This window comes from Carassius gibelio, chromosome B21, assembly GCF_023724105.1.
Source record: "Carassius gibelio isolate Cgi1373 ecotype wild population from Czech Republic chromosome B21, carGib1.2-hapl.c, whole genome shotgun sequence".
Lineage (NCBI taxonomy): Eukaryota > Metazoa > Chordata > Actinopteri > Cypriniformes > Cyprinidae > Carassius > Carassius gibelio.
In genome coordinates, this window is record NC_068416.1 from 12426798 (window position 1) to 12441003 (window position 14206).

General features: G+C 36.7%; 1 protein-coding gene across 7 annotated transcripts; it reads left to right on the plus strand.

Moving 5' to 3' along the window:
- Nucleotides 1–1274: 1274 nt before the first annotated feature.
- On the plus strand, nt 1275–13086 carry LOC127985911 (putative monooxygenase p33MONOX). Of its 7 annotated transcripts, none has more exons than XM_052588119.1 (10): nt 1302–1473; nt 2041–2150; nt 4745–4928; nt 5317–5425; nt 5673–5866; nt 6001–6112; nt 7782–7906; nt 8007–8110; nt 8202–8356; nt 12101–13086. In XM_052588119.1, the coding sequence occupies exons 4-10, from the start codon at nt 5401–5403 to the stop codon at nt 12310–12312; spliced, it is 927 nt and encodes a 308-aa protein (XP_052444079.1). In that variant the 5' UTR covers nt 1302–1473; nt 2041–2150; nt 4745–4928; nt 5317–5400; the 3' UTR covers nt 12313–13086. The 7 variants fall into 7 exon arrangements, with proteins under 7 accessions (XP_052444077.1, XP_052444079.1, XP_052444080.1 ...); XM_052588120.1 differs by having other exon boundaries at nt 5328–5425; XM_052588122.1 differs by lacking the exon at nt 1302–1473 and adding an exon at nt 1555–1956.
- Nucleotides 13087–14206: the final 1120 nt, after the last annotated feature.

The following is a 14206-nucleotide window of genomic DNA, read 5'->3' on the forward strand; positions in this document are numbered from 1 at the left end:
GTTGTAATGTTATGCCATTATTTAAAAAAATGTACTGTATGTTGTTATTTTATATAAGTGTATTATTTTATCTCATATAGCGTAACTAAAGTTTATAGCAGGTGTTAACAGTGATTAAAAACTACAACAAATGTAAATGGAGACAGGGGTGGGGTACTATACCATTCAATTTAATGTGATTAGAGAGAAGAATTATCCCACCCCCTTGTGTTAATCAGGTGTATCATGCCCCCCACCAGCACACACCAACACACTACACAACACCCTCCATTAAGGGTGCTCTCTGTTGCTGCATTGTCCTGCGGATCAGCAAATCTGGTCAGATACAATTACTGCTGACCTGGATGGGTTAGGGCCGTTCACATTTTTAGTTGGGTGCATAGGGGCCCCTATAGCGCCCCAAACGGAGGGTGTTGTGTAGTGTGTGTTGGTGTTTGGAGGGTGTGACACAGCTGATTAACACAAGAGGGATGGGGTGGTTATTATTTCCAATCAAATGAGCTTTAAATGGTTCATTCATACCACCCCACACATAACCCATAATGCATACACAAAACAATTTCCTTAAAATTATACAATAGTTTAAAACATCAAAATGTCCCTACTTTACAGTCACAGAGTATAATAATTATACTTGTGTGAACAACGTTGGTTCTTATAACTCTGACAAAAATCTGAAAGACAAGTATTTTCTTGTAAATCTTTTTATTTTTCTAGCCAAGTTTTCTGTACACAATTGTAGGTTTTTGTCTGTCAAACCTCTTTTTATTGTCTTTTGCAATGACCTGACATATTATTTGAGTACTATATTTTCTTCCAACAATGCCAAAGCTTTAAAATCAGTTACATTATGCACAAAGTATAATATTTATGCTTTTTTATATTGAAAACAAAAGGGACTCGAGGCATGTCTATCTCTCTTGAATTTATTTAAAGGATATGTTAACCCTGGCTCAATTATTATTAATATTTTTAAATGTATTATTTTTTATTTTGTTATTATTTTGTTTTACTTGTCTATTTTACTTGCTTTTTACTTTACTTGCTCTTTGTCTACTGTTTATAATTATATTATTTTTTGTTTTTGTAGATGAAACTAAATGCTGTTATGTTTGTTCAATTAAAACAAAAACAAAAACAAAAAAAACGTGTGTGAACTACAGTGCTGCTGTGTGTTTATATGTCTTTTACTGCCCCGTGTGGCTACTTGAAGTACTGCAGCAGCGGCGGAGATCGAAGTATCGCGAGATTGAGATCGCGAATCGACGTATCGCGAGATTGAGCGGGGACTGCAGCCCCATCTGTATTGTGTTGGTTATTGTCAGAGACCCAAAAGGGAGGTTATGGAAGATACAAAGGCCAAATTTTGTCAAACATCTGTGATGTGTAATACAGCCATTCGGTTAAAAATGCCCCTATTACCTCTGCTGGCCTTTTAGCTGCTGTAGAGGAGGCGCGGGAACTCTTCAGCAGGTAACGTTATAAACAATTGAGTAGCGCGCTCCGCAGCTCGCGAGCGCACCTCAAACCGGTTTCAGTTCGCCAAATCTGGATCGAGTCCGCTCATTTACATACCATTTAACAATTATTGTTGTATTTGTCAAAATATATGGTGGTGTTCAGTAAAATATTTATTAATACTAAAACTTAAACGAAACAATGTTTGAAAACAAAAGCAAGCTGTTGTGCTTAAAGCTAACATTAGTGCGTTAGCTTTTGAAGTAACGTTAACGTAAATGATCGTTAGCGGAGATCAGTAACGTTAATTTACTGGGAAAGTGAGCAAGCATTAACGTTGCATCAGCAGGACAACTCGTGTAAACAGCATGCACTGACTCTCACCACACTACTGCTCAGTCTTGCGTTATCACTTAACGTTAATGTTTAAAAGCGTTTAACGTTATTAGTCTAATTGTAGATTCAGATACATTTGTAGTCTTTAACTTATAACATTAGGTAACGTATCTTTTCAGTCAACGGGTTTATACTGCAGTCTCTCAAAACGTCCTTATGTTTTCATGGCTTTTGTTTGTTCTCTAGCTCTTTCTGTCTTTTCCTGGCTGTGCCTGTCCTCGTCCTGGTGTCCCACAATGCTGAGTGATCAAGATCACCCTGTGCTCTAGCTGTGGTGCTTTGGCTGCCCTTCACTGGTAAGAGATGGTCACATTTGATTTAATAATGCCCCGTGTCGTAGATAAGAATAGATGTGTTTTTGAAATCTAAACGTGTGTAGACAAAACCCTCTCCCAGCTTGGAGAGATTTCCATTTTACTAGCACAAAAAATGATTGTTTAAAGAATTTATCGTCTCAGATATACATGCATGTTTACTTCGAAGTACCACCACATGATCTACATTTGTTATGTTAGCAGGACGAGGTACGCATTAGAAGTCATTTGTCACTACTAACTGCATTTGTAAGATGTAAATGTGCTCTTAAATAGAGTTTCATTGTATTAGACATGGGAAGAGTGAGCATATGGTTAAATGTTGGACACCACATGATGTTTTTTTTTATTTATGCAAATTTAGTTTTTTCGGTGTCATTCAATATCAGTATTTATCATGACATGTTTAGTTCATACCCCCCGGATTCTGTTCTTTATGACAGATTTAATATTTTAGAAAAATATGTCTAAGGAAACTAATTCCAAAAACGTTGACAGTTTAATGATTCTTTTAAAATAATTTGCATTCAAAAAAGGCATTTTTATTTTTGTCAAATAAGGTGCTGTAAACTATAAATTAAAACATTAAATTAAAAATGTGTATTCTTTATGATAAAGTGTTCAATATTAATAATAAATAAGGTTTTAATAAATTGTATTGATTGTAGTTATAATAATAATAATATAAAGAATCTATTTTGTCAATTTAATTTGATGTGGACACCAACATGGTACATCTTTTCTTTAATCCTAAAATTAGGATTAAATAAAAATTATACAGACATTTTAGCATCATGCATTTGATTGTTTAGAAGTAGGCTAGATATTGAATACTATTTTAAGCAGTGGTGTATAAAGTACCGTGAAAGTCATATTCAAGTAAAAGTACAACAATCTTCCCAGAAAATTACTTTGGTAGAAATTGAAGTCACCGTTTGGAATTTTATTTGAGTAAAAGTTATGTGACATTTATTGTACTTAAATACAAAAAGTCTTTTTTAAATCTTAAATGTACTTAAGTATTGAAAGTAAAAGTACAAGTAAATGCAAAATGGAATATCAATATATATATATATATATATATATATATATATATGTGTGTGTGTGTGTGTGTGTGTGTGTGTGTGTGTGTGTGTGTGTGTGTGTGTGTGTGTGTGTGTGTGTGTGTGTATATATATATATATATATATATATATATATATATATATATATATGCATACATACATTGAACTCTTTCTTACATTTTATATTTTTAGGTAAGAATAAGAAGCACTTCTTCCAGTACTTAGTGTCTTTCATTCCATCATAAGAAAACATTTCTGGAATCTTCATCTGAAATAGCATGTATTTACAGAGTTTATGTATCTCAGAGGGGATATGGATGCATTTAAACTGCAGATACAGATGTATAAATAGGCATCATGTTTTGTTTTTAACATTAAACGTTAAAAAACTGATATTTGAAATAATTTAAAACATGAAAAAAAATTTAAATGTGAAATTAAAACTGCCAGTAGGTGACAGCAAGTGAATGTTAATGAGTGAGTCATTGAGATTCAACCTGTTCATTCAAACAGCTAATTAATTCGGAAACAAAGCATTTGACCGTGTTAATGAGTGAATCACTGGATAATTTATGCAACCGATTCCTTCAAAAAGCTGATTCATTCAATAAGTAAACACCATCCATTGCTCAGATGCAAAACAGTGCTGTGATCTGGGGCCTGTTCTTCGTACGTCGCTAACTCAGTTAGCTGGATTTGATTGTTGACGATTTGGTGTGATCTTGGATCGTTTGGTTCTTCAAAGCTCATCCCGGAGCTGCTGTCATAGCAACAGGTCCGTAACCTTACACCTGCTCGGGAGCAGGCTTATTTCATGTAAACATGAAAAATCTAATAAAATCGAATAAAATAAAAACATGTATCTTTTATCTGTTTCATGTACCGATTATAACATTTATGTAGTTTTGTTTTGCTTGGCTGTTTCCTTATAAAAGTCCAGAAATTTGTTTTTCGTCTGGTGTCATTTTAAATTATATAAAATCTTTACATTGCCGTCTTGCCACAGACAACACATGAATGCGCAATTATCTCAGATAACTCAATCCAGCGATACTAATCATACACAACAGGTGTGTTCGAAGAACCCAATTAGCCGGATCATGATTAGCACGATGATATCATCTTGGATGTGTAATTTGATCTTGGATGTAATAAGCGACGTACGAAGAACGGGCCCCTGGTTGTAACAATTTTCAAAATTGAGAAAAATCAAGCAATATTATGTCTAAAATGTAAGTCATTTATTGATTTATTGAACTTGAATAAAATTATTATTTAATGTGTTCATGCATCTGCAGAAAAACGGTACTCTGTATGAAATAGATTAAGTTAATTAGGCCTACATGAAATTATATAAATATAAAAAGCATAAAGACGGATTTTTGCCATCTACAATTTAGAATGCCTGGAATTTTGAGTTTTAATAGACTGATAAATCATGTGTGTGCACTCTGTGTGGTTGGGGATATTTGGTGGCAGATCATTACAACAACACTTCCCATATCATTGCAGACGATGCTGTATCGCACACCCCAGCCTCGAATTGAGTGGGAAATTAAATCATCAGCGGTTGTGCGCGGCACGCACTTGTTTGCACACGAGCAAAGGTGTTTTTATAAGTCTAACTTGCGAATGCCAGACCACTGATTCGTCAAACCTGCTTTCCTGCAGTCTGTGTTCTTCTGAATATTTTGTAGTAAGTAACGAATGTACTTTGGGAAATGTATTGGAGTAAAAGTTGCCTGAAATATAAAAACTCAAGTATAGATACTCCCCAAAAATACTTAAGTACTGTAGTGAAGTATTTTTACTTTGTTATATTACAACACTTTTTAGTTTGAGTTTTACTTTTTTACTTTTAAGTTTATTATCAATATTGTGTATTCTCACACAATCCCAGGTGTGAAATATTTATCCAAAAAGATCAGGGTTCTTTGAATTTCAGCCACTCTGTTCATAGCAGAGGATTGCAGAACTTTCTCTTTAATGATTAATCTGAGGCTGATGGATAGTTCATTGGTCTTAAACTCAAATATTGCTCTGTTAATATGTTACTTATTCCTTTCTCTTAATTTCATCTGTAGATTTGATCCAGTCCCATCTGATCGGGTTGTCCAGGCTTGTCTTCTCTTTTCGGTCCACCAGAAACAATTCACTCAGTTGCCATAATGTCCAGACCTGGAGATCTTCCAGGTAAAGGAGAGAGGCCTGTTTATTTTACACATGCAGTGCAGTGCAGTGCATAAAATTACTTTTTAAAGTCTTGTCAAGGGTTTGAACATACTTTCACCTTCGCTTTAAATAGCTTTAAGAGACAATATATGACAGATATGACATCAATGTCAATGGTTTCTCTTTTTAAATGCATTAAATTGTGACTGCTTGACGAAGATTGGAGGTTCATATGTTGTTGACACAGTGCTTTGCTCTTTTACCTCAGCCCTGGAAGCAGGTCCAGGTGCTTCAGAGGGACTCCTCGGGGTAATGTCCATCCCTGTTAGGATGACCCGTCGAGCTCACGGCTATGATGATAATCTTGAGTGCCCTATGTCTTCACCTCCATCTGACATTAATATTAAAAACCTGTGGAGGCGACCTCTTATACCTGAGAGGAAGTTTGCACGACTTGCTGAGGTGTGTGTGCACTGCTCATCTCTGACCAGGTTTATTATAATTTTCACCACCTGGGGGCACTCCATACCACAATTTAAGAACTGCTGTTGTAGGCTAATTTAACAATTCTTCTGGTATGTCCTGTTTGTGTTTAGGAGGATGAGTCAGAAGGAGGGGTAAAACAAAGTGCTACCTTTGAATCCACTAAACCTCCAGTCCCTGTGGTGAAAGCCAAAGCCTCGTCGGTCATGAACTCCCTCATCATCAGTAAGAATGTTATGATGACTCTAGGGTTGGGCGATGTCTACCAGATTGGCATCAGACGATGTCTACAGTGACAATGACATAGGGGGTTGAGGTGGGATTATGGCATGTGCCCAAGGCGTGAAACAAATAATGCGTTCTATGGAGCCACTAAAAGTTTAGCCGCTTGCTAGCAGTAGCCTGCTGCATTTAAAGTACAAAAAGGTTCACTTACCACATACAAAGAGCAAAGGAGTAATGTCTGATAGAACGATGGCAAATGATTTGCAGATCCTGAGCACCAATAACAAACCTCTAATCTTGTCAAAAGTGTGGTAAGTACTGTCGGTTTGTAGTATAGAGTCCTTGTGATCGCGAATCTCAAGGTGAAAGTAAAATGACAGCGTGCAATCAAAAGTGGTTTCAATAGTGGCTTCCAGATGCCCGCAATTTATATACAGTCGCTTATACTTACCCAATGATATAACTGCAAGTATTAGAAACAAGGTAACTTAAAAGTATTGAAATTAGGGCTGTCATTAAATGATAAAAATGTTTAATCAAATTAATCAGAATTTTTAGTGGATTAATCAGGATTAATCACTATTTGCAATTACACCTGAATCCTAACCATTTTTTTTCCTGAAATGCATACCAAAAGATAAATAACAGGACACCGATACGTAATTTTCATGTATTGATTCATCAATATGTGGTTCTTTTTTTCTGAATTTCAAAAGTTTAACATTTACTTAGATCAAATTTACCTGAGCACTATATCAAACCATGCCCTTTAACTACAGATAGTGTAAGAGTTCTAGGTGAACCAGTGGTTAAATATAGCCACATATCTATGAAATTATGCATAGAGAAACTCGAAAGAATGAACTCAGAAACACAAACATGCGCCCTCTGCACTCTGGGCACTCTTGTTTTTGGGAGGTGTACATTTGCTCTGCCACAATACTTTAGGATCGATATTTTCATGTTTTGAAGGCTTCAAGTGCCAGTAAAACCAAGTAAAAATGCATATGCTTTTTCAAACCGCTGTAATTTTCGCTGCATTGCATGTAGGCGTTCTGCGCATGCGCAGTGTGAAACACAGGACACTATAACAGGAAGAAGCTCCAGCGTATCAACTACCAAAGTAGTCTCTGTTTATCGAGCTTGGCATGAATGTATTTGAGAGTAGCTGGGGTAAAACCTTAAGCTTCTTCTGAGTTTTCGTCGCGGCGCTCGCCGCAGTTTTTTACTATCTTGAGAATTCAAAGATCGACGAAAATTTCCTGACCTGAATAATTTGTCACACTGCGCATACGTGAAATGCGTAAAAAAATTTGACGTAATTAACAACAAACAACTAATTAACGTCGTTAACGCGCTATTTTTGACAGCCCTAATTGAAATATATTTTTTTATCCTCCCATCTCGTAGGCTATTTACTCGCTTTAGGGTTTCCGTAGTACACTTCATTTCCTTTTGGAACTGGGATGCGGCGGATTGTGGGAGAGTGATGATGGGTGGGGGGTATCACAATGTCAGCTTAACATCATGATGTCTGTAAGCCATCAGCGATGGACGATGGCATCATCTATCGGCCCAACCCTAGATGACAGTGCCTTATGCATCACATTTCAAGTGTTAATTGGTGTAAAACAGTGGCCTTAATGGGACCTGTTACATTGCATTGCAGAGCAGACCCAGGAGAGCATGCACAGTTTTGAGAAGCAGGCAGGACTGACTGATACAGGCTACACTCCTCACAAAGGCTTGAATGCAGAGGAGACCCGCTACCATCGTCTGGCAGAGTCAATGCATGTAGGCAGAGATCCTCAGTTCAACAGGCTCAAATGTCAAAGTGATCTGACATCTCCAAAATTTTGTTTAATGTATAAATCATGTGTTTTGGATGTTGTAGAAGCTTCAAATGCAAAGTGTAGATGCCAAAGAAGAAAAACAGCCATTGTCTGGTCAGTCGACGCCTGCCGTGACCCCTCAGTCCTCACCCAAGCAGATACGCAGGTGCTGAATGAGTCGGCAGCTTCACATCCTTTTGTATTAGTCAAATGTGGGCTGAAAAATGAGATGGTAATTGTGTGTGTGTGTTTGGCAGGGGATGGTTCAGCAGCTCCACCGGTTCTCTCACAGGCTCTGAGATGAGCACCAGTTCCAGCTCCAGTGTAGATCTGGCTTCCAGTGATGGACCTGTAGAACACTGGGGCACTTTTGGACCACGAACTCAAGTCAGCAAGTCCACAACTGACCTAGGTACAGATCACAAGACACACATTAACAGTAGATTCTGGGGTTTAATTTAGAATATTTATCATTTTAATAATCCAGCACGTTGCTCCCAACCTTTTAGATGCGACCATGTGCCTTCAAGGTTTGGGAAAGATACTTTGAAATTGTTGTTTAATCGTCAAGCTACTTATAATTTAGAATATTTGTAGTAAAAACAGCCTGTATTTTGATTTGATTTATTCGACCATGTTATTTAAAATACGATCTTTGTGTCATACAGTGAAAGGAACATACAAAGTCAGGATAACACAATAAAGTCCTAGGGCTTATTTCCATTGGGGTCATGAGTAAAGGTAGACAAAGCAAGTGGCAAAAAAACAAACATCAACCATCACATTCATATAACACAAAATAAAAACCATCAAGAAAAAACTATAAAATATTGTCATACTAACATTGGCATCTGAGCCATTTTTTTAAATGCCAGCTGAAAACCTCTTAAACTTCTGGTCGTCTTTAAATTCCCTGGCAACCTTTTCCACAAACTTGTTGCGACAAACAAGAAGGACTCTTTACCTAAATTACTTTTAACTTTTGGAGGTACAAAATCAGTAGAGCTGTCTCTGGTAGAGTAGCTGTGTACATCTCTCACTCTATTAAAATAATTATTCAGATATTTGGGGACAGCTCCATGCACAGTCCTATGTACCATGCACAGATGAATCTGAGAGACACGATCCTCTGCTTTTAACCACCCAATAGTCTCAAAATGAGAAATATCAAGATGAGTTCTCATGGGGAGGTTCAAAACAAGCCTGCAAGCCCTATTTTGAACCATCTGAAGCCTATGTTTCAGGTGCTTTAAGACACCATTATACCAAGAGCAACATGCATAATCAAAATATGGCTGAATTAGAGCATTTGCCAGAATTAGCATAGCTTTTTTTTGTCCAAAAATTTTGAGATTCTGGACAAGAAACATACCGTATTTTCCAGACTATAAGTCACACTTTTTTTCATAGTTTGGCTGGTCCTGCGACTTATTTATCAAAATTAATTTGACATGAACCGAGAGAAATGAACTAAGAGAAAACATTACCGTCTACAGCCGCGAGAGATGTGACTTATAGTCCGAAAAATACGGTACTCTTTGATTTACCTTCGTAAGAACCTTTTGCGCTTGGCCCACTCCAGACAAGTGGCATTCCAGCACACAGCCAAGGTAACTAACCGAGTCCTTTACATTAATCTCATTATCACCAACTAAAACCTTAAAACCAGGGGGTCTTTTTAATTATATCCCCAGACAATAGCAGGCACATACAGATGATTAAATCTCTGCCGTTAATTTGCCGCTTAGCTCCAGCCTTTGATTTATGCCTGGCTGAGTACCGGCTGGGATACAGGAATATGTCCAACAGAGTTTTCTTTCCATAATGCAACGGTTTAATAACTAAAAGTTTGTTAGAATGTACAAAGTTACTTTGTAAGCACTCTTCCATGTCAATTCTGGGACCATTGTCTGAGACATTTCTTATAATTTTGTAAACTAAAAACATCACAAGGACACCAAACTTGCCAGCAGCCATCTTGGAATGAACAATCTCCGTTGGTTCATATGATGTATTGTTTTTTGATTTGGCAAAATTGATAAACGTCAACAGGCAGGTTTTTACCAAGAATGAGAATAAATATTTTATTCACATTCCCTTCCAGGCTTCTCACTTGAGTTTTTACTTTCCTCAAAGACTGATTAAAAAAAGCAATATACTGGAGAAAAATAAATAAATAAAATCAAATATATGATTTTTAAGCTTATTTATAAAACCGACTGAATGAGCCACATTTGAAACCAATGTAAAAATTTCTTATATACACACACATCATCTCAAATCATTTATGTAATATGTTTTTAATACCCAAAAGGTTTTATAAGCTAGATATACTTGGAAGCTGAATTATGTTGATAACTGTTAATGATTTATTTAACACTGGGGGACTTTGTTCACATTTGTAATTTTATATAATGTGTGTGTTTGTGTATATTCACTGTTCAAGTTTATGTGTGTGTAAACCACGGTGGATTATATTGATAAAAATGACAGTAAGGACATTTATAAAATGCTGTAATTATGTGATGCTTTAAATGCTGTATTTTTTGGTGATTTTTTTAGTACTTGGCTGAATGTATGGTGACCCATACTCAGAATTCGTGCTCTGCATTTAACCCATCCAAAGTTCACACACACAGAGCAGTGACAACACACACACACACACACACACACACACACACACCCGGAGCAGTGGGCAGCCATTTATGCTGCAGCCCCAAGGAGCAATTGGGGCACCCTCAGTCGTGATATTTCCGGCCCGAGATTTGAACCCACAACCCTAGGGTTAGGAGTCAAACTCTCTAACCACTAGGCCACGACTTACCCCTCTGATGAATTTCTATTTATCAGAGAATTCTGAAAAATGTATCTTCCACAAAAATATTAAGCAGGACATTTTCTTTATTATATAAGCATTTTAACTACTGTGTATTAAATAATCAGAATAAACTACTTTTGTACTTCTTTTAAACTAGGCATGGGCGATATGGGCTCAAATGTATCACGATAATTTCTGATATTTATTGTGATAACAATATCAATGACGATAATTGAGGGAATCCTGTTTTTTGAGAGAAAAGTGTTATCTTTCCTATTTTTCATCCAAAATAGGGTATTGTGAGCAGTACACATGAATATTTAATTCATATTGGAAGCTGGAGGGCTAACTCCACACATGCACTGTAGAAGTAATGCTCTAGGAAATCACTAATATGGACAGAGGTATCCAGTGATCGCTGTAGCTGAATAAATGCAGAAAGAGAAGTTTGACTGAGGAAACGTGAAAACAATAAACACGCTATTGCACAAAATAGATGGTCTTTGTTCTTCCAGTATGTGTGTTTGATTTGATGCTGACCGACTGTGCAGACCAATCGATGTATTACAGTACCACGAGAGTTATTGAACGCAGATTGCTCTGTGTGCTTTAGAATCGTTCTCACGGATGTCAAACACCAATCGATCTGCACCGTGACTCCAGCTAGTGCTGCTCGCTTATTTCACTCACTAACACTGATGAGATTAACCCCTTAAGTATCGAAATTTGGTACCTAACAACGAGATGTTTCTGCCTAATGCTTGGTGGTTCGTGACATATCCTCGGATAAACTCTAACGGCAGCACATAGCCATTGAGACTTAACTATGAGGATTTTACAGCTGAGAGTGGGCATTTCACTGGATGCGTCAGCGTCATGTTTGCATATGGCCCAACTATGCCGTCTTATGAACTATACTTTGCACAGATTTAATTTGATTTTGTTTTGGCATGTATTTAATTACTTTGCCCAGAGAAAAACTTATAGACATGCAACTCATTCTCGATGCAGTTAATTAATAAATCATCTGTATCTTCCCTTTTCATTTTATTTCGATATGCAGATGGCTTAAAACTAATAAAAAAATCGGCCAGTAAATATCGGCAGCAGATACGTCGGTGCATCCCTTGCAACTAGCCCCTGCAGAGACCAATTCTGTTCTACATGTTTATACTACTAGACCAATCACATTGGAGGACAAGATCTAGCTGCTGTATAAAATGCTTTAAAACTCTGCAGACTGAGAGATTTTGTCACCTGTATTGCAGATGTTAGAGGTTCATTGCCCCCGCCCCCATCATTGTCAACATACTTAATGTCATTCCTGTATGTTTACAGGGGGCTTTGCCCTGCAGTCCTACAAGGGAGCTCAGAAACCCACCCCTATGGAAGTGATGAAAGCCCAGGCCACCCGCTTGGCCGAGGACCCCACAAACTTCAAAGCTCCCCCCAAGATGGAAATCCCAACCATGGAGGGGAAGAGGCCGATGAGCCAACCTCACAAACTCAAACACCGGGACATGAACGTCTTGACACCCTCTGGATTCTGAGAGAACTCCCTACATCCCCCTCAGCTGTACACATAGTGAACCGTAGCTGGTCTACCCTTTCTCTTATTATCTTGTGCTGTTGGGTCACTGCATTGGTAATTGCTTTTCCCTATCACAGACTCATCCTTTTGCTAGTGTGGAATTAAATGTTCATCCTCAGAATTTGTTGTGTAAGTGCGTAGCAGCATCTTTGCTTGTGCTGTTGTCATTTGTTAGCCTCTTCTTTGCTTTGCCTTTTAATTTTTCCTTAAGTGTTTCTTTAAGTTAGTATGTGTGAGAGTGTGCGTGCCTTGATGTTTTTGGATCTATCGTGGTGTAATTATCATTTATTCATGGCTTGACTATGAACAAAAGCAGTGTTTTTATGTGTTGGGTTTTTCGTTGCATCACATAGAAAGTTTGAAAACTGCCTAGATCAATTGTCATATATTGAGAAATGATGTTGTGATTTCCTGTGTAACATCTTCAATACACAATGGGTTCAGTGATAACTTAATTCTTTAAGTCTTTGCTGTTGTGTATTATGACGTTTAGCATTGTTTTGATACGGTTGTGTCGAGGACCGTGTGACATAAGGGCACTAAAACTGACTGAAGGCTAAAAAAAAACTTTGGCTGACATTGTATTTAATATAAAAGCTCTGGACAGAGAATTGATTATATTTTTGTTACAAGTTTAAAATTGTTTCAATTTCACGAAAGGTTTAATGTATTTGCTTTGATCTCATTGGATCTGTTAATACATGAACGAATAAATAAAAATACGTAAACGCCATATTTCCTCTCAAATAGTTTTTGGTTGTAGCAATAATAAAGAAAGTTCAAACAAATCTTATGTGGGTACATGGAAGCTATTATTATTTTCCGGGCAATAAGTCGCACTTTTTTCATAGTTTGGCTGGTCCTGCGACTTATAGTCAGGTGTGACTTTATCAAAATTAATTTGACATGAACCGATAGAAATGAACCTAGAGAAACATTACCATCTCCATGCTACAGGAGCACTGAGCAGCACAGAGCGCCCTCTCGTGGCTGTAGACTGTAATGTGTTCTCTTGGTTCTAAATGAATGCGACTTACAGTCCAGTGCGACTTATAGTCCGAAAAATGCGGTAAACGTTTAACTTTGTACAGTATTATTATTATTTTTTTGTTTAGAATTAATGCATTTAATATTGAACATTGTGTTTATACACTGCTTTCCATATTCAAATTATATACATAAACTAAATTCATGCATTATTGTTCATATGTATGCTGACAATACAAGTTTTTTTATTTTCCCCAGCAGTATTGATCAACAATGACAGCCACATAAACAATTAAATAGTTTTTTTTTTTTTTTTTTTGGTTTAAAATATTGAACAAAAAACTAAGTTACAAAAGATGATGAATGGTGAATGGTGATCTTTTGAACGTTTACACAAACATATTAAGCCGCAAAACTGTTTTCAACATTGATTATAAATGGGAACTGTATAAATAATTGAACACCAGTGATAACTGTTAATAAGTTTTTTGCGACACTTGTAGGATTTTTTGACACTTGAATATGTTAAAAAGTTTCACTGAAGACAGTGAAATTTCAGATTTGCCATCAGAGGAATAAATGACAATGTTAAAATAAAAAATAATAAACGTTTCAAATTGTAATATTTCACAGTTTACTGTAAAATACAGCCTTTGTGAGCAGTATAGACTGACTGGCCCTAAACTTTTGGAAGGTTGTGTAAACCTGGTAAAATTTCCGAAATCCTCCCTTTGGAACATTCTTCATTTTTTTTTTTTTTTTTTTTAAATGCTAAAAAGTTTTCTGTTCGTGTTAGGTTATAGTATTTATAACTAGCTGTAGAGGTCTGTGCAATGTGCCTGTTTAGATAGTTGTGTGTGTGTGTG